The sequence below is a fragment of the Serinus canaria genome, chromosome 3 (genome assembly GCF_022539315.1).
Source record: "Serinus canaria isolate serCan28SL12 chromosome 3, serCan2020, whole genome shotgun sequence".
NCBI classification, from domain to species: domain Eukaryota; kingdom Metazoa; phylum Chordata; class Aves; order Passeriformes; family Fringillidae; genus Serinus; species Serinus canaria.
In genome coordinates this window covers 55597854-55618776 of record NC_066316.1, presented here as the reverse complement: position 1 = coordinate 55618776, position 20923 = coordinate 55597854, and the positions used below count along the sequence as shown (strand labels likewise).

Here is a 20923-nt window from a genome sequence, read left to right as displayed (position 1 = left end):
ATCAGATTAGGTATTTTTCTGGTGATGTGTTTTGGGAGAGAAAAGGGTGATTATAGTCCTACCATCAGAAGTCTGTGATGATCCTGCAGTATTTCTGAGTCCAGATTTGGATTGATGGGCACAATCTCATTTTTTCTTCTGTCAATGTTCTCCAACCAAAGCAGCAAACCATGGCTCAGTTCGTGGAAATCCTGCAAATGATGAACCATGGTTTTAACAGGGTAGCAGAATATTCCAGTCAAACTCAGGTTTTTAATTTATCCTCTGATACATTCTACTAGCTAAATAAAATAACTTCCAAGAAGTATACAATAGAATATTAGAATACTATTCAGAGATGACAAATTTTGTAAAAATTGGGCTGTAAATACATGTTTTAGGTAGCACAGGTATATCCTTGAGAAAAACATATGCCAAAGCTATATGGCTTTCACAGCTAAGTTTCAGATGGATCGTGAACACACCGGGTAACTAAATGGTTTACGTTTTCAGTATATGGGCTGCTGGCAATTTGAAACACGCACAGAACAGACCTGGCACTGTATTAATGCATCCTGCAATGAGCTGCGCCAGTCTTCAATCATGCTGCACACGTGCTCCCAGCGCACGTTCATCTGAGACAGGCGCTCCTGGAGCTTCTTGCTCTCCTCGCTGTCAGACTGAGTGAACTCTGAGCTGCACAGATTGATGGACAAGATGATTGCTTTGCGGTTATCAATTGCCTTCTGCAGCTCCTTGATGGTAAGACAAAGGGGAAGAAAGAATGGAAATGGGTAAATCGTGACTTTCAGAAACGTAAAGTAGAGAATGCACCACAAGACTGCAATGCTTTGCCATCAGCAGCTGCAGAAAAGCACCACACTGTAACAGTCCCTTTACTCTGGATATGACACTCTGGGCTCACTCTGTGACTCTGCAAATGTTCACTCTTTAACATCTACTAAAATTTTACTGTGAGCATAAACAAGAGCAAGCCAATTAAACTTGTAAAGTCTTAAAAGCCTGAAGTCAGAGTTGAATTTTAAAGATCTGGCTCATGTTTCAGATATTTTAAAGACAGAGTAGGTCCAACAAAATTTAAACATGTAGCACAACTGTATTTTAGCTCACAATAAAACTTTTGCCCTCGCCTCTCCGTTTTGCTGATGAACAAGAAAACCAACATATTTTCAAGTGGAATCTGCTGTCATCAGTATTTTAAAATAAAAGCTTTTACTGAGAGAAACAAAAACATACAAAGAGAATAAAGAACTTAAATTTATAGAAGCACAACTTGTATAAAAACTCCGATTTGTTTACATTGGAAGCCACAAAAGAAACCTCCGTTGGTTTGGAGGGTACTAATGGGCTTTCAAAGAGACGGTGAGATAAGAACAGGATTCTTATGAAATGCCCCGTTTTCCACCTACTTTACAGCATTTACTTAAAAGCACGATGTCACAGTAACCTTTGCAGTACTTATGGCAGCTATATTTGGATCACAGTTTGGATGAGCATTGACATGCTTCACATGGATCACCGCCGGAAACAGCCTTTACTATCTGTTCACCTCATCCCCGGCATGAAGCACAGTGCATTTTGACACTGGGTCATGTATTTTCGTGCCCATGCTTGTAAGATACTGGTAACTGAATGTGAAGTTGTGGACCACCACATTTGCAGATCTTTTTAGCTGTGAAATACATGAGAGAGATGGAAAAGTATCATTTGGATTTTGATGCTCCTAAGATGAAAGAAGAAAAGGAATGCTGCAAAGTGGCATCAAATTTTTCCTATGTTGCACTGGTGACATGGGGTAGGTTACAACATCTTTGGACTCCTTCTCATTCCTCCACACAAAGTAGTAATGTCTCAATGAGGCATTTCTTTTGAACCAGATACTTTGTTACCAATTTGAGTAGAAGAGAATTGACCTAACTTGGCACTTTTAAAAAATTTCATCAATTTGGGTGACATCAGGAGTAATCTGTACATTCTGGAATACAGAATTGCCACAGAACCATTATTCCAAAACTTCATTTGGATAGCCAGTGGTACATTTTCCTTCCAAAAGGTGATTCAGAAAATCATTTTCCCAGTTAATTTACCAGTAGCAGCCTGCTTTGTGGAGAAAACCAGCTGCAATTATTGGCAACCTCTTCAACATACCTGCTGCACTCAGTTTTAGAAGGTAACTCGTGGAACAGAGAAAAAAAACTCACTTTCAGTTTTTTAATCCTGAGCTCAATAGTTTGTATGTCAGTGCTGAGATCAAGGCGGTGGAGCTTCTCCAGTTCCTCTTCAGTTTCTCCCAACCAAGCCCAGATGCTATTAAGGTCGGAGTTGAACTGCTGCCATTGCTGAAGGTTCTGCTTCATCCTCAGCTCCTTGCTTAGAGCTTGAGCCTGGATTAATTCCCATCTTTCAATTACACCTGGAATTACAAACACCAAATTCAACAAAAGCCAAAAAAACCCCACTAGCTTCACACACACCCAATTGCATTAATTGAATACTGTTCAGAACAAAAAGATGTTCTGTAAAAAGCCTAAGCCTCAAACACTAACCACTTCAAAAATGAAGCTAGATTGAAGAAAGTGATGTTGGAGGGAAAGAACAAAGAACCTGTATGATTCCAGTCAACAGGCAATTTTATTCCTTTCTAATGTCAGACTTCTATGAGCAGAATTAAGCTGATACATGCAGGTCTCTAAAACAGGTTATGCTGGCAAAAGAAGACATCTTTAATTACTAGACAAGAAATATTAATACATCTAACTAAGTAGTTATTTATTATTTTCATTGGTAGTTGGGCCTATCACTGTTTAATGGTCACACCTCACCACATTTGCCTTAGCTACTGCTGATGCATTGGATAAACACCTGCACTAGAAAGAAATAAATAAGGGGCTATTTCTTCTTGCTAGTTATCTTGAAAAGCTAAGGCAGAAGTTGTATCACTCCATCAACCTAAAATATACAAATAAAAACCCACAAAAAATAAAAGAGACTACATGGGAAGCATATCTTGTCAAGCTAAGAATGGGGATGATGCCTTTATAGTCTCTGGGAATCCACGCTTTCCACAATCAAATGCCTCTTTTTCTACAGTGATGTTTAAAATTGGCCAGGTGAATACTTATATCAGGTGAAAATAAATTTCTTTACTCTAGGCAGGTAATCTGAGAGGTGAAAGCTAATATTGCAAGAAACAAATGCTGGCCTAGGTGTCTTGTACAGAAATATAAGCAACCTTTTGCATGAGAAATCTTAAAAAAAACCCCTATTGCATCCACAGGGACCTCCTGAAAGGCTTAGGGTTATGCCTCATGATATGAAGAGGTTCTTAAAATGGACTTGTATGCCTAAACTCCTCATACTTACTATTCCTTACTATTCCTATTAAAAATGTTAAACAGAACTTGGTAACAGACAGTCATGTAAATATATATGTCAGCAGATAATACCATGTGTTTATTCAGAAAAGCTTTGCATGTGTGCTGCTTTCCATAATTGCTGCCCATCACATGAACTACATGTTACTTACCAGCTGTTTGTGTTTCAGTACTGTTCATGTTAATGAGTCCTGAAAATTTTTCTTCTTCCTCCTTCAGTTTATATCCAAGCCTTCTTACCGAGTCTATGCTTCCACTGCATTCACCTAGCAATTTCATCTGTGTTAACAAACAAAATATTCCTTTTCAATATGCACTGTACAGGACTAATTGTATGGACAGTGAGAAACACAATACAACTTCCAGAAATTTCCAAAATTAAGTATAAATGTGAAAAAAAATATCTATTATTTTAACAATCTGCACTGATACTACAAAAAAAGTATATGCAGATGATAAGAACTAAAGCATAAGTTATACAGAAATAACTTAGCACCATTATGCCAAATTGTTCTTAGGTGCCATCTTTTCTAAATTTTAAGACACTGTGGCAAAGACACTAGAAGACTGATAAAGAAAATTAACTTAAATGTGGAAATATTACTATGCATGCAGGCAGATAATTTTAAAATTCTGTCCCTAATAAAATTATTTGAATGGCTTAGAGAGAGATTTATCTTTCAGAAAACCTCTCTGAAAAAGCTTTTTAATTAGGGATTCCATACATGCAACCTTGCTTTATATGATGCATCCCTATAAGTCATTATCAAGACGAATACTGTGCCTGAAGCTATAAAAATTGCTTTTAAAACCAGAGGAATTTCAAATAAGGATATCATCATTAGATGTATAAAGTACTTCTAGACATCTGCAAAAATGTAATAGGAAAATAAATTCCTCAGAGACATGTTCCTCTAATGCATTTGTTCCTCTAATGCTATTGTAAACACACTATTAACATAAACACCAATAGCATGTGGTTAAGGGTAGTAAGCACACAAGTGAGCCTGAGAAGCAGCCACAGCTAATTGCTCTGCTGAAGCAGCTGCATTTCCCTCCATGGCTAAGCTAAGCTCAGCTTGGGGGGGCCTATCTGACTGGGGCTCCAAAACACACGCACATATCCTTTGTAAGTGGAATCCAGTTCTGGTCCTGTGGGTGTCTTGCTACGGATGATGTTTTCTGTTTGCTGGATCTGGAAGCGACTGGTGTCCAAGGCCTTGTCCAGCTGTCGGATATGAGCTTCCAGGGCACCTGGTTCACCTGTATCAATGCCAAAAAAGAGGGTCTGTCACCCCAACTTTTCCATTTTTTTTTTTTCCTTGCCCAGGCAGAATAGATATTAGGAATACTGTTTAGATTAGACAGTGAAGGAGAAAGGTGGCAGCAGCAGTATGAGTGGTACAATGTCAAGGCTAAGTGATAACTAGTTACATTAGAGTGTTAGCAACCTTCAAAAGATGATACCAATGAACAAGCCTGCCATAAGAATACTACAGAAGAGTCCACAGTTTAACATAGGCTTGTGAATTATTCTGAAGTGACTTTTCCCCCATATTGAATGCCTTGGCTCTTTTTAAAGTGAAAGTTCTCAGCAAGCATACTCTAACCTCACTGATTTTGGGAAACACCTTGCTCCCTTTCACAAGGGCTGTCAAATAAACCCCTGTAACCCAAATCTCCATTCTTATGATCTAAATCAGTGTAAAAATTTGGTAGCTTTATTTCTCTTTGTATTATTTCTCCCCACTAAAAAGCAGTAGAATTTGCATCTCCTTGAAAGGATCCTATTTATATACAATTTTAGAGACTAAAAGTAGCATACAAATGCTAAGTGATACTGTTATAATCATATTGTCAAAATCCATAGATGACTGGACATCCTGGAGGCATGCAGTAAGTAGTCCATGACTGTTTTGGGCAACCACTCTAAGCAGCAAAATTTAAAGCATTTTTTCAATTATGTACTTGACAAAGATCATGCTTAACATATCCACAAGATGGAATTATTCATCCAAGCCATTGGGAATCAATATGAATGTTTCTGAAGAAGGACTAACTTGTAGTTTCCTTATAATGGTCAGCTGAATTCTGTGATATAAGTTAGCTACAGGCAATGCTAATGTGAAGCAGGTTGCAGCCTAGAGGACCCCATGAGATCCTTTTTATCCATATTCTATCACTATGCCTGATTTCCATCTGTTTACAAAGACAGTTTGAATTTATTCATAAAGACACAATTAGAAACATGAATAGAGAAGGAGAGCCTTCTGTCCACTGAATTACAGAAAACTGAGCCTCTTGGATGATTAATCTTTTTTCATATATAACACTATCTCACCCCAAATGGACAGGACAAAGTGCTCAACGTTGTTTTTTGCTCATTACTTTAAAAAAATTTTCATGGGTCAGAAAACTAATCACACTTTTCCCATAAGTACTGCTATTACTCATACTCTTAATCAATAACATTATTTCACTAATTTGGGGAGTAAATAGAAATGGATGGTAAACCTGAGGCTTGTGTCACAGACACTAAGATTTCAATTGTTTGCTTTTAGCAATGAGGTCATTATTTAAGAAAACTGTGAAATCATGAGAAAAAGAATTTGCAAATGCATCTATTTCCTCCAAGAGAGTTATCAAAAAATGAGAAAGAAGGTTTAATCTTGTGCAACGTGAAAATGATTTTCCAGTATATGAGACTAAGATAAAGACAGTACCTCAACTTGACATTTTGATCACATGAAACAACAATTAACCTAAAAGTTTATATCTGCATGATAATCCACAATGTGGCTGTGTTAAAAAAAATAAAATGCAAATCTGAAAAATGTATAGAATACATTTTCCTTCTGCTTTAAGATGTAACAATGTACCAAGTCTGGTTGATGGACACCAGAGAAAAAAGACCAATAAGATCATGACCAGTTTAGTTTGGTTAGCCAAGGTGGGAGGGCTAATACTTCAGACATCATTGTTTCATCCATGCCCCCAGTGGTACCTTTAAGTGCAATAGTAAAGCAGGAGGATACTTCTAAGTTAATATGCCAATGCTACCATGTAAGAAATATTTATCTTGTAAGTTGTGAAAAGATAGCAGATGCTAGGAGAAGAGAAAGAAGTTACACTTGTGCACCATGGTATTTGCATCTGGCTATGCTTAGTCTTTTATGATGCCTACCAGAGACATTTTTGAGGGCGTTTTCTGTGAGTGTTACATAGGCCTCAAGAGTTTCAGGGATCTCTACATCTGAAAAAATAAAAGCACAATCTGAATTGATGGCTCAGCAATGGCTGTCTCCTTACAGGAGTCCTTTTCATGGGATGGGTTAAATAAATTGTTCCAGTAGCAAACATTCTCTCTGGAAAAGGAAAAAGATGAAGACTGAAACACAGGGAGGCTGCTGTAAAGTCTCTTAAGATCCAGGCAAACCTGACTATTCTCAGAGCAATGACCTGGAAAGCAAAAGACAGCCACAAGATCAGAGTAAAATACACGGGTATGTCTTATCCCACAGCTAGCTCCATTTGGGCACTCTCACTTGTTAAGATTTATTACAGAAAGCACAAACACTTAGAAAGGATTTCTAACTTCACTGGAGAAAAGACCCAAGATCCCACCTCAGACTAAACACTCATTTGCTGGAGTCTTGCCTGCATCAGAGCAGAGCTAGGATTTACTTAAACACTTGATGATTTTCTCTGTGGGTCTCTTCCACAGCATCTCTTTATTAGTTTGTTCTGTACTTTTTGCCATATCCAGTATAGTTTCTTCTAGTCAGAATAACTTAGGACACAGGGCTGTTACAGATGACATATCCCATCTGGCAGGCCTCACGCACAGTTACACAGCCAATTCCCTGCCATATCATGTACGCCTCTGCCATTTTCCAAGGCTGTCGTCATCCAGGAATCTCCATCACTGTCTCTAAGGCCAGAGGGCCACTGAGATCACTTAGGAAACACTATTTAAAGTCATCATGGGCTATTTAAAGTACTTTTCCATGAGAATCTTGGCCACACAATCACACATATAACGTTTGCCTTTTTCTTACTCGGAGAAAACAGAGCACTCGGTCTGCCGCCATACCTGCTATGCCAGCTGCTCCTCTGAGGTAGAAGTCTTTTTCTTGTCCTCCGTCTTCTTCTGCGTGCAGGGCCCGTGAAACGGCTGTCTCCAGGTCCCTGCTGAGATCGTAGTCATGATCCCACTCCAGGGGGATGGAGTCCACGCTCGCAGGGGTGTCTCGCCCCGATCGCTCGCTCCTCAGCGGCTGGGAAAGAGGCAGCGAAAGGTTGGAAGAGGGGTGCGGGGAGAGAACGCTGTCCGCAGATTTGTCATGCCAGCGTATGTCAGAGAGATCTGCTGATTCATCCAGATCCACCTCTCTGTCTGAGAGGTCGTGCTCGTCATCTGTTAGCTAGAAGCATAATGCAAACAGAAGCGATCAATGAAACGTGCAGAGGCACCGCATGGTCAGCCTGGGTCAGTGAAATAAAGCAGCATTAGGTGACAGGCACACTGGTGGGGTTTTCATTTTGCACATTTCCTTTGGCACCTTCCCTTCATTATTTTTAAGGCGTACTAAAAACCCAAAACAACAAAGAGGATCAAAGCGCCAGCTCATTTTAACTACTTGAGGCGCATAAAGTCTCACATAAGGCAAATATCTCCAGACTTTTACTGACGTTACTTCAATGCAATATTAAATTAGAAAAATGTCTGGAATCAATTAATAGAAAGCATAAGCGATCTTTATCATGAATACTGCTCTCACTATCTTATTTCATATTTTGAAACCCCTTGATTTTGTTCTTTTCATTCAGTAGGACTTGAGCTACCAAAAATTGTTTTCCTTTCACTTTCTCCTTTTGTTTTTCTTTTCCACTTTTGAGCTTGTGTTCAATTCTGGAGACAAGTTTCTGTCTCTGCTGATGAGAAAAATAATTTTATCATTGTGTTTTTTTAAAAAACAACTCACTAAGTTGCCAGTCAAGCTATCTGACAGTGCAGGGAGATGTTCTTATGACCAGTACCACATTGCTACTCCCATGAATAAAGTTTTATAAATCTCCAATTTACAGGCATTTTCATGATGATTTACAGAAATTCCTGATCTTGTCAGCTTGTACTCTGAACAGGACACAAATAGCATGCAATGGAAGGGAGGCAGATGGTCAGGGTTGCAACAAAATTTAACCCCAGATTTGGAAAATTAAGGTTCATTTCAAAATCTTTCCTCATTTTCACATTTGTAAAATGGCAATGGACCAAACAAGCAAAATCATATGTAAATATACACACAGGAAGGCGGATAAGTTTCTTGTGATAGCGCTCCACACGCCCAAAGACCTCTTGGCAGTAACGACGCAGCTCATCTAGTTCTTCTTCAATCACAGCTGCATCCAGGGGCTCACTTTTCTCAATGAGCTGCTCACCTTGCACAATTATCTGCTCAATTTTGCTGTTGTTCAAGGAAATTTCTTGCTGGAAAGCCTGTGTAAAAGAAAAGTCCATGCTTGATCAGCTTGATCAACAAAATCAACATGACAACAACCTGGGTAATTAAAGATGCAAGTATTAGGAGTTTTATAGAAAGAATGGCGTGGGTAACAAACAGGGATTGTGCCAAATACTCTTATCATGAGCAACAATGAGCAATTAAATTATATTTAGTGTTCCACAGTCTTTCAAGCCAAAACCAGTGATACTTCATGGTTTACCATCTCATTCCTTACTTGTTGAATTTGGAAAGAAATCTTGTCTCTAAACAAGCCATGCCAATGATCAAATGTCTAGAATGAACAGAGATGCTAAACCTAGCACAGTGGAATTTTGGATAATGCGACATTTGGTATTGTTATCTCCAGAGAAGGAGTTTTCTGATGCAGAAATGGTTGAGAAATGTAGTAATTATTAGATATTAGCAATAATGGGGACCTTACATAAATATTTTTATTAATATTTCCTATTTCGATGCAGGAAAGTAAACTATCACCCCTGTTTTTTCTTTTTACATTTTTCACAGATAAAAGATTTTCTATTTTGACAGAAAAGTACATAGTGGAATCTGACATAACTCATGACTTTTGAGGTTGAAGTCTTGGCCTGCAAGTAAAGGAACCATATCAGGCTGCATTTCTGCATAGTGTTTCTTGAAATTCTTCTCCCACCATACATAGTTTTTTCCCCCTCCCTTCTTTCATCCCTCCTTCTGTAACAATCCATTCTTTACAGTCTTCATGTAACTATCATTCTTTACCTTAAGTTGCTTTATCTTTGCTTGGACATCACACTCTGAGAAATGCTCGATGTTGGTCAGCTGCAGGTCCATCTCTGTTAGCCATACCAGGATGCTGTCCCGGGCTGTTTCAAACTCCTCCCGCTGGCCAATAAAATGCTGGAGGGTGGAAAATTGAATGGCATGAAAACCCTCAGCAATAGTAGGAAAATTACTTTCATCCCCATCAAACCCAATTTAAACTCAGTACATCTTCTTATTTCATTTCCTACGTGCTTTCTGAGGTTCCTTTTTAAGTAACACCATCTAGAGCTGCAGTTAGCTGACCTAAGAAAGTTATCTTCTGTGAGGAAGGTGGTTTGATGTCACCAAGCATTTGCCTACAGTCTATTAGTTTACTTTGGACTAAGTGAACTGATGAGCTTCCTTCCTCTTCCAAAGGAAGAAATCCCCTCAAAGCCACTGTACAAATGCATTAAACTGAAAGCTGGTCATAACTACAGTAGTGAAACTGAAGTCTTAAAAATGGAAAAATACTTTTAGCCTGCGCAGGATGGAGGTAACTCTCTTCTGTAAATTGTCCCATCTCTGGTTGCCCTCATGAACCATCTGCTTGAGGCTGCCGTCGGAGTCAGTGCGGTTCTCCCGTGCCAGGCGCCGATACTGCTTATTGATCAGCTCCAGCTGAGTCAGGCTTTCATGCACTTGTCTCTGGAATGCCTAAAGCAGGATGAACAAAAGACACCTTCAGAATTTTAATTACTGAAATGAGGATACATATATAGATCTCTTGCCTTTTTTGACCCTTCATCTGCACTCTGACTTATGCAAGTCAATAAATTCCACTAGTTGGAGACATCTCCTGAGGGCTACCCTATAGAGATGTTGCTTTCTGATTGAAAAAAGCAAAACCAAAAAACCAAAATTCCCCCAAAAGTTCATAAAACTGACACGGTTCACTGAATGAGAAATTGCAACATAAATATCCATTAAAAAGGCAAAATCAGTATAAGAAAACCAGCTCCTCTTCCTGTGAAATTATATGCTTCTGTATTTGAGAACAGAAGTACAAACAATGAACATGAAACTCTTATTTAAAAAAAAAGGAACAGAAATCCAAGATTCCTGTGGCTTCATTTGGATTTCTTTTCACATATTGAATTTGCTGAAATGCAAGCATTGAAGAGATTTGAGCAATTGTTTATTCTGAAACATGATACTAAATGAGACATTTTTTATATTTAGTATGCTGGTGTGCAAGTAAGTTTTGTCTTAAAATATTCACAGAAAAGAAAATGTCACAAATATCCATGCCAGCTTATGTCTGGGCAAATGTTTGCACTACTCTGCTGTTACAAGAGCCCCAGAGATGCAGCTGAGGTGCACAGGTGACTTAGCCCATGGCTTTTATGCTGAGACTAACAATCATGAAGCTTGGAGAAAGCACCTTGTAAAGAAATGACTGAATTGATACTACTATTACTACTACTACTACCACCACCACCACCAATAACAACAGAGTATTTTTTCAAAAATCTACTTTTTATCTTGTCACATCACTGAAATAGAAAAGCAATCAAAGAAAGACCTAAAAACCTAGATTATACCAGCTCTCTTTTGAATACAAGTAGGGTTTGGATCCCACTGTAGTTCTACAAACTTGCTGTCTGATATTCCTCACAATGCCACAAAACAGCCAATCTCTTCCAAAACTAGACACCTCCCTTAATAAGGACTGTAGAACTGGGATAGGTTATATAATTCTGTAGAGAAATTTTAATTAAAAACCTGAGTTTTCTACATAAAAAGATATACACTTCATACTGCACCATTCAAAGCTATAATTAGATAAGCACATTTCTACTGTAATACCAGTAAAGAAAGTAAAGGAATTGGTTGGAAAAAAAGATCAGCTTCTGCAGAGTCCTCTCAATATAATTATTCTCTTCATTAAATGGCCATCAATTGGGTACAGCACAACCAAAAAGGAGCAAATGTGCTTGAAGCTAGGGTGAAATGATCAGTAGAACTGAATTAATTTAAAATTGCACAAGTATTCCTCTATTAGAGGCACAATTCTGACTGTATTTACTAGGATCATGACATCTAAAAGTGTGCAGTTGCTGTTTCACCTGTTACCAAGCCTTCTCCAGCAAAAGAACAGCTGTTAATTTGCCTTCCATTTTTTCATTTCAGCTACACAAGAATTCATCTGTTGCATTCCTTTCCATTACCTCTTTCCATTTCTCCATAAACTACTGGAGAGGAAGGAGTTTGGTTTTGTACAGTGAAGTCAGTGAGAGACATCTCTGACCTTTGTGCTCAGGAACTGAAAAGCTCCTGTATGGTCTGATGAGCTCTTTTTGTTATGTGCTGTTTTTTAATTAAAGTGCAGATAGGGAGGAGAAAATAAAATTAGGGAAAATTCCTAGTTAAAGCAGAAACCTGCTTCTGTAGGTATTTTTAAGTGGCTGACTTCATACTGAATTCACTATAAAGCTGCTGAATGCCACTGGAATTGAATACCACATTGCCTTCCTGCTATTTGGTAGGCAAAGAAATCAAGTGCTCAGGAGGAAAAAAAAAAGAAGGAAAAAAAAAAAAAAAGAAGGCAAAAGGAGAAAGAGCCAAACTACAGGGAAAGGAGGCTTTTGGAGAGGATACACTGTTCTCTTTTCATCTTGTTCCTGCAGACACTCTACAGACAGTAAAAAATGCACAAGTCTGCTGCAGAGGTAAGGCCATACCAGCTGAGGTTCAGTAAAATAGACTTTGGGCAAAGTCAATTCAGCTGTAAAAATCAAAGGGTCAATATACTTGTGGTATGACTTCTATTACAGAGGCTTACTAAATAAGAGATTTAAATCCTGATCACCACATAGAGGGACAATGGGAAAGAGCTCTGAGGCAGACTGGGTGCAGGAAGCAAACATTTATGTACTACAGCAATCTACCCAGCCTTAACGATGTCTGGCCTAATGAAGTCTGTCTGAAACAAAAACCTGGCCAGTACATTCATAAATGTGAATGGCAATTACAGAACACAGCACTTCACAATTTATGTTTTTGATTTAACTGTTAAACCAAAACCTATCAACTGTGCTTAGACATTGTTTAAAATTTGCATTTCTTCTTCACAGTAAATACTATACAGTGTCTGAATGTTTATGGAATTGCCTAAACAATTTGTTCTCTTTCTTCTCTCCTATCTTGACACAGTCTTTGCAAATATGAATCCAAGCAAAACATTTTCCTCGTTGACTCACCAGGCAACGTGAGTGTGTGCTTTACACACAGGTTTACAATCCTTTGTAACTATGAGACAAGCCCTCACATTGTAGTGGACACAACGGAGTCATGTAATAAGCTCCTAAGCACTGACCAAAGGGACAGCTTGTCACTTTTGAAGAATGCTGAACTTTTTGAAGTCACAGGAACACATAACAATATTTGCATGAATTTCAGGTATAAGGATCCAAACGGGAGATATTCTGCATCATAGGAGAGACTTCAGAGAGCCAGCTTCAGAGAGTTATGGAAATTAGAGGAGAGATAAAATCAAAGCAAATGCAGCATGCATTTGAAAAGGCACTTGATGAAGGGAGATTAAGGAAGGGTCTGGAACTCTGACTGACTGGGCATACTAAAAAGTTGCAGAAATAAAAAAGGTGAGGAATTTGGCTTTTTTCGAACAAACAGTGGAGGTACCTCCAGCTGCTACTTTTCACTGTTTTTTATCTTAGGAACCTGCAGCTGAAGACAGCTACAAAATCATCAACTCCACTTTATTAATACAGCATCTCTGCTGTAAGTTTGTTATGGGAAGGAAGAACACCAGCTGGCTGATGCAATGTGATCAGTAGGTATTGAATTTCAACCGCTATAAATCACCTCAAATTTCTTCAGTTCTTCCTTAGCAACAGTGTAAAGCACACCCGAGGAGCTTGGGAAAGCAGCTGTTCTCTCAGAGGTTTTTAGCCACTCTTCAAATCTAGAGTAGTCATCCAAAAATTTCTGCCATAGCCGCCAGGTCTCTTCAATTCTGCAACAGATTACAGAAAATTAGAGAATGCTTGAACTGATGGCCCGTTGACCTACAGAACTTTAACCTGTCATCTGCAACAGCAAACTAGCACTGTACCAGACAATAACTGACTAATAATCTAACTCAGCCAGCAGACTGATAAACAGACCACAGGGAAGGCTGGCTCATTCCAGACTGTGCTAGAGTAAGATGAAGGCATTTTTTTAAAATGCATCTCATTTTGGAATCAGTATTAAAAAAAGCTTTAAGTTTGTAATAGGAGCTCTAAAAGCTGAGCACACACTAAATAACTTCTGAAATGCAGTGCCAGTGACAACAGTAAAGCTGCTCTTTAACACAAACAACTGTTTCTAGTACAATAAAGATCCTAAATACTGATAGCTCAGTTAACATACCAGTACAAATCCACCAAAGCATAATGTGTACATTCGAAGAAAGTAAAATAGTTCCATGCATAGTTCCACATCACCTTAAAATAGTTCTGAATTGATGTGTTGGACACAAAATTATGAAAGTCCATGCATGTTCATGACAGACTTTGTTGAAGACGGAATTTATAAATGTAGTTCCAAGTAGAAGTTATAACATAGAATTTACAGATATATACAATGCAAGGATTTCCATGGCAATAGCATAAAATTACTTAAGGATATGACTCTATGGATATAGATTCAAACTTAAAAGCAATACATGTTTTGCAAAAAATAAACAAGAAACTTTACTAAATACATTAAGAATATCCCACAAAATGAAATATCATAAAACATTCAATTCAGCACTTTGAAACATCAAATTCTTCCTAGAGGTTTTTATGTGACTGTATCAACATGACAAGAAATAAACTTCATAACTTGAAAAGTTAAAGAAAATATTTTAAATACAGGAGTTTAAATCTGTAAACATGTCTCATTACTAAGTCAGCACACAGTGCATAGCATTGTCTCAATCATTATTGCTGTTGAAATCACCACATTATCCTGTGTGGGAATAGAAAACAATGAATCTTCTGGATATGATGGTCTAAGCATGTGCAGTTACCCAGACTACACCCAAAAATTCTGGGTTGCTGTGGCCCTTATTTGCTCAGCACAACTAAGGTGGACAGGTGGAGAAATTCCATGTAAGTGCTCAGTCCTAAAATTCTTCCAAATGCACAAAGTCAGACATAAGAGAAACTTCTGACAAACACCGGCTACATATAAACCCTAATACCTGGAATAATGTTTCACCCATTCAATAACTAGTTTCCCATCAATCTCTGTAGTTCTTGTGTAAATTTAAGTGTTACAACCTCCCTTTTGGGTCATGTTTTCCAAATCTCTTGGAGTCATTGCTATCATCTAAACTTTCTCTAGTTTCTCTGTCATCATATCTACAAAGCATGGGAAATAATAAATAATTCTATTGAACGACTTGTGAGTGAAATTTGATTTCTTTTTCTTCATAAAGGCATGCCAGGTATTGGCCTCTACTCAGTGTATGATCTTTTTCTGAACCTTACAGTGTTTTTATTCAGTACTGCAACAATATAATATACAAGCCATCCAGTATTTTTGCCTGCAGGAGGAAATACTAATCTGTAGATGTTTTAGACTTACTTAAGTCGCCTTTCCATTGACATTGCACAAATATTTCTCCACCTTCTGTCCAGATTGCGTGTAGCCTGCTGGATAGAGTCACACTCTGCTTCTGTGGCACAAGCATCACAGTCATGAAGAAGTACTTCACACAGATTGAGAACAGATGCCACGCCAGTGCTGTGTTTCTCTATGTCCCTCTGGAGTTCCTGCAGGTGAAGAGATTAGTTCTTAAGAGAAATTGCTAAACATGCATCCATGCAAATGTATTTATCTTCCACTCATTTAAAAAGAGAAAAAAGCTTGCAAACAGAGGAAAGACATCCAGTAATACCAATTAAGAGAGTGCGTCTACGCAAGTGGTGCTGCAATGTGGTCAATGAGGCCAGGAGAACCTGGCAGCATGCACAGCTCTCCCAGGGACTACGAACACCAAACCCAGCTGGGACAAACTGCCAGAGCTCTGCATGCTCAGCTGAGCATCTTTCACACACATTTAATCAACATCTACCAATAAATGGCAGAATTATTCTCAGCCCTTTCCCATTATCACAGAGAATGTAAAGCAGAAGTTAGTAAGAGAAGTGTGACAAGGAAGTACATTCTAATGTGCTGCAAGGGTTTGGCAGAGGAACCCTTCATGAACATGCTGCTCCCCACCTGAGATAGCTCCAAAGTGGCATGTTTGACATGGAAATTGGCAGCAGCATGTGTTGAACAGTGTACGTGTTAGAGATTTTTCTTCCTTCAAGTTTCCAGTTCTATAGTATTTTTATTGGAAATGGAAAAGGAAAATTCCAGACACCTAAAGAGAATGCACTCACACTGTCTTAGCACTCATTATAAGTGACAGTATTATTCTTCCTGACGGTTTCTTGGTTTCAATGGTTCGTTCTACACTGATGATAATGTTTCCTCTGGAACTAATATTTCACCTTAGTTTTGATCTCCAGATTCAAGTTAAGACAAACCAAAGAAGTAACTGGCTGTTGCTGTTGGATCAGTGCTATGAAAAGAAACTCTGTTTGAATTTTGTCTACATTTGTAATAAATCATCAGAGTATTACATGGAAAAATCAGTATGGACAGTAACAAAGCCAAGACAACCTAATTCCAATTTTGACAAGGAAATAATAATGTAACTGCATGAAAAAGTGCTATATTGCATCTAGAACACTAGGTGCAATTCTGATTCAGACAAAGAAAGGAACCAATAGGACAATTAGAAATGTGAAGGTTTATGTAAGAGAATGTGGCAGCTTGAGGATGAGTAGAGATAAACTTCTCTATAATTTTGCTACTAAAGTAAACTGTGGCATGCCAAGGGAAATACTGTGTCAATACATTGTGTCTTCATATATTTAATGTCTAACTAGAGGAACTTTTATTACAGTTAGCAACAAGACCTGAAAATGTCTTCCAGCAGGAAATGAGATCTAAATGTCAAATTAAAAAACAGGAACTTTGAAATTGATCAAGGTGGATTTAAAGCAATGATTTCTTTGGTTATTTGTAATAACTGGGCTTTCACTTAATGAAGTAATCTAGTTCATCTTCTCAACTAGAAAGTTATTTGGTAGACACCTACTTGACAACATTGAGTGGAAAAATCGCAATCTTTTATTCCTCAGCAATGTCCCTCTTACTTCACTTGCCTGAAAAATACTTTCATTGTGATGTCAAAATGCTTATTTTTCTTTCTATCTGCCCTGAACTATTATAGAAGGGTGGATACTATAATCAGATGTCACCCTTTATGAAACACACACTCCAGACAGCTATGAGACTTGAGGTTAAGTAAGTTCAGGTAACATGATCTCCTTTCTAATGTTTTGGAGTAAAGCAGTATTGAGAACTATGGATCCTAAGCACTCCTAAGAATTGCACTTTTTTTATTCACCTACAGAACATTTCCACAAGCAATGCCTAGAGTATTTCTTCTCCATAGTCCAATATTTATTTCCAAGATTTTAAAATTTGTAATGTTAATTAGAGAACATTAAGCCTTTGGGTTAGTTCACAAAGGGGTGTCACTTTTATGCACTGCTGTCACCCATATACAATCTCTTCTTTTAATTTATTTGCCCAGAAACAAATATAATTTTTTCACATTTCAAGAGATAGGAGATTGAGAAAATAAACAAACAAGTAATCCTTTAAATGAAGTTCATTACCCCAGAAAAATACTGCATTGAAGTATTATATATAAAGATACCCTGCCTTCCCCCAGGATATCCAGATTCAACTGCATTTTTAATTTCACTAGAGACCTGCAATCTGCAAAGTTGATGCTTGGCTGAAGTAGATGCTGAGAAGTAGATAATGGAGTTTCACAAATGGAATTTGTCCCTCCTCTTTCACAACATAACATCTTTAACCTAATTTTGCATATGAACAACTGGGAAGTTAACATGATCTCAGTGGAAGATCAAACATGGAAATGAACAAGAAGTCACTAACAGAAAAGACAGGGAACAAAGCATTTGAAAAGGTATCCTTCTGAGGCATGGTGGATAGTGATATAGCCTCCAACTAATAAAAATACTTGTTGCCCTGCATTGAAAGTGGGTGAGTTTTTAAAACTATTATTATTATTATAACCATGTCTTGTATCGTTATCATATGAAATCACCACCGTGTTTACAAATGCGGCATCCTCCCATGGTAAGATTCACCTCTATTTCTCCCCTTTAGAATTCAAATAAAAAACCACTCTCACTTCTACAGAATACCACTGCATGATGTCACCACAAGGAAACAGTGGAAGGCAGAGATATACCAGTCTCTGTGCCCAAGATAAATCCACCAAGAAGTGGTTGTAACAAACTATGGGATGTTTGCATAGGGATTCTAGTAAATAATCTCAACTGTCAGCTTTGTTGGTAGCAATGTTTAGCCCTTCCCAGCACTTTATTGTCTCAGAAACACCATTCATTATTGACGCTTCTGTGTTATAAATTATTATCCCTAAGTAAATTCCATATAGAATACTAATAAGAGCAGTATAGAATATTAACAGAACAGTAGCAAATGAGGAGCTGGCAAAATCTCTAAGGGAGTTCTTAGCTCTCAGCTTAAAGGAGCAAAATGCCCATTTGTACTCTTCATATATTATCCACAAAATATCCTGTCTTTCCTCTTCCCATGCATTTCTTTCTCCTCTGAGAAAAGACCCAGGAGAACATCTAACTCCTCTCCAGTGGGAAACAGAAAGCTATTTTTTCCAATAAATAACCAACAGGAACACAAAGGACAGCAGTTCCCTCCAGCAATGTGCTTCTAGGTAAAACTGCACTGGGCAGTGAAGTGTAAGAGGAAGGAGAAAGTACAGTAAATCATCTTAGAAGTAACTTTCAATGCCAAAAACTGGCTGAATTCACATTTTCTACATATTTTAATCTAGCACTGCATAAAGGCTTTGTATGGTATAAACCAACCAATTTTAACTTCACATGTACAGCTCATGCATCTTTGCGTGCAAAGTGACTCTCAAACAAGCTGCAAAATAAAACTGAGTTAGAAAGGTTGCTAAAAATAGTAATTTTCAAGCATTTGCAAAATTTGCAAGGTCTAATAGGTGTCAGTTTTGCCCCTGGGAACAGACAATTCAAACAAACAAAACCACAAGCCCCAAAGGAAAACAATTGCAATAACTCGTTCAGGTTACATTTCTTGGTGCCTTACCTTTCTTGGCAATGTCAATCAGCTCCTGGTGGATTCGATGTCAAGGCCAGCAGAAGGCTCTATAAGTGACACAGTAAGTACCACTTGCCTTGATATTTAAGCATTTTGCCTGATGCCCTCTCAACTGAACTGGGTATGGGCAGCCCAGGGACACTCTACTTTGGCTCTCCCCATGTCACTGTTCACCTGGTAAGTGTGTTGTATTTTACCTGCTGCTCATTTAGCTTCTTTTGTATCTCCTCAGAGTCACAAGTTTCATAGACGATAGGTTTGGACAGCTCTGACTCAATGTGGGCAAGCCAAGATCTCAGACTACTCATGTTTTTATCCAGCTGCTGCACTGCAACAAGGGTTTCCTTCAACTTCTTTACCCTGTAAAAAAAAAAAGAAATGGCAGTATTAAGTACACCCTGAAGGAAAATTTTCACAGCATGTGTTTCAGGAAGTTTTCAGAGAAACTTCACAAAGAGGGTGAATTGTACTGTAAAGTCTTCCTTTATTATGCAGCAGAAGTATATTATATGTGCATTGAGTCCTGCATTCATAGCTGCTGGCTGAGTGCTTACAAATGCCACAAAACATTTTCAAAGCTTCTGTACTTTTATCAGTTGACCCCCAAAACCATCTAAGTAATTTAGGTGTGTATTTGACCAATAGATGACAACTGCTCTTCTTAGACCACAAATAACTTATCCAGGTACTGATGGGAGAGTGCACTGAGTGAACAGGCCTTTTTCACACCCATGAAAACACTGAACTAAGTAACACAGAAGATGTGGATTAGAAGGGATCTTTAAAAGTCATCTAGTCCACCTGCTCTGCAATGAGCATGGACATCTTCAACTAGATCAGGTTGTTCAGAGCCCCATCCAGCCTGACATTTAACATTCCTAGGAAGGGGGCACCATCTGGGCAACCTCTCTGATTAGTCTGTTCAAGGGTGAAGACTTGTCCTTGAATAAATAAGTTTCAGAGCAAAAAGTCCAGCTCAGAACTTGGGGAGAATTCCTGAATTCCAAGGGCTGCTTTAAGTTGGTGTTATTGGACTATTTCAAGTTTAAACAGACGAAATTGGAATGGAACTGCATAGTGATTTCTAACTAGTATTTTTCTTGGAACCCTGACCCTGGAAGACCAAGGAGCAGGAAAAACTAAATAGATTTCTGTTTGTGGTTTTTTTGTTTGTTTTTTTTTTTTTAATCAAGAGAGCATTAAGCTTAGAGATTGAATAAATTCAAGTAAACTTTCAGCCTGTCTCAGTAATTTTTCCTTCAACCTGTTTGAACTGCAAAACTGTCCTTCAGTAATTCTCTCCTTCCTATCCCCATGTTTTTTTCTAAGCTCTCTCTTCCCTTTTTGCATGGTACCAAAACCAATCTTGAGTAATGTTCCCTTTTACACTCCTATTGCTCTTCTACTTAAGTGCTTCAATACCAGAAAGGTTTAAGAGATGAGTGCAGTTGCAAACAGACTGACTAAATTGGGTTGAAAAATACAAGATTGCCAGGTTTGTTGAAGAAACAAAATGCCACCTATAATTCAAATTAAGCAATTCACATTTTTCTCACAATACTAGCCAGCAAATTTACCAAGTGCTTCCATACTGAAAGCAGTAGTTGCAATTGACCATTAAGAGATTCATAGAGATATTAATGTCATCTTAAAAAAAAAAAAGTTAAATCTTTCCATTTTTCTTCTCTTTATAGTCCTCCCTTTAGCTCACAGATGGTTAAACTGTGGTTCTTTATTAGCTAAAAACCCTTAAGAACAGTCTAAATACAGATTTCTTGCTGGAGTCTCATGACCAACAGCTGTAGGGTTTTGATCTGTATAAAAACCTCACTGGGTAACTACAAAAAATCTGGGCAATGTGAAAACCTGCCTATGATGGGACTGAAGTCAATACCATTATGCTGAAAGACTGCCTCAGTCCTCATCATGAGGCTATGCATCATAACACAGCCCTGTGTTTAGGCTTGGGGAGATGGAAAGAGAACA

The 20923-nt window shown here is 38.1% G+C and overlaps 1 protein-coding gene across 11 annotated transcripts in view; it reads right to left on the bottom strand.

The window, feature by feature from the left end:
* Positions 1–20923, bottom strand: part of SYNE1 (spectrin repeat containing nuclear envelope protein 1) — a 289839-nt gene that overhangs the window by 10494 nt on the left and 258422 nt on the right. For 7 of the 11 annotated variants that reach the window (XM_050973205.1, XM_050973196.1, XM_050973198.1 and 4 more), the window contains 13 exons: positions 19135–19297; positions 15263–15450; positions 13511–13661; positions 10157–10339; positions 9641–9778; positions 8683–8874; positions 7468–7798; positions 6559–6627; positions 4495–4637; positions 3527–3653; positions 2202–2413; positions 534–734; positions 63–191 (listed from right to left, as the gene is read on the bottom strand). In XM_050973205.1, coding sequence (XP_050829162.1) covers positions 63–191; positions 534–734; positions 2202–2413; positions 3527–3653; positions 4495–4637; positions 6559–6627; positions 7468–7798; positions 8683–8874; positions 9641–9778; positions 10157–10339; positions 13511–13661; positions 15263–15450; positions 19135–19297 — 2227 coding nt within the window. The remainder of the gene's footprint in view (positions 1–62; positions 192–533; positions 735–2201; positions 2414–3526; positions 3654–4494; positions 4638–6558; positions 6628–7467; positions 7799–8682; positions 8875–9640; positions 9779–10156; positions 10340–13510; positions 13662–15262; positions 15451–19134; positions 19298–20923) is intronic. The other 4 variants (XM_050973206.1, XM_050973201.1, XM_050973207.1 and 1 more) reach the window with 2 other exon arrangements.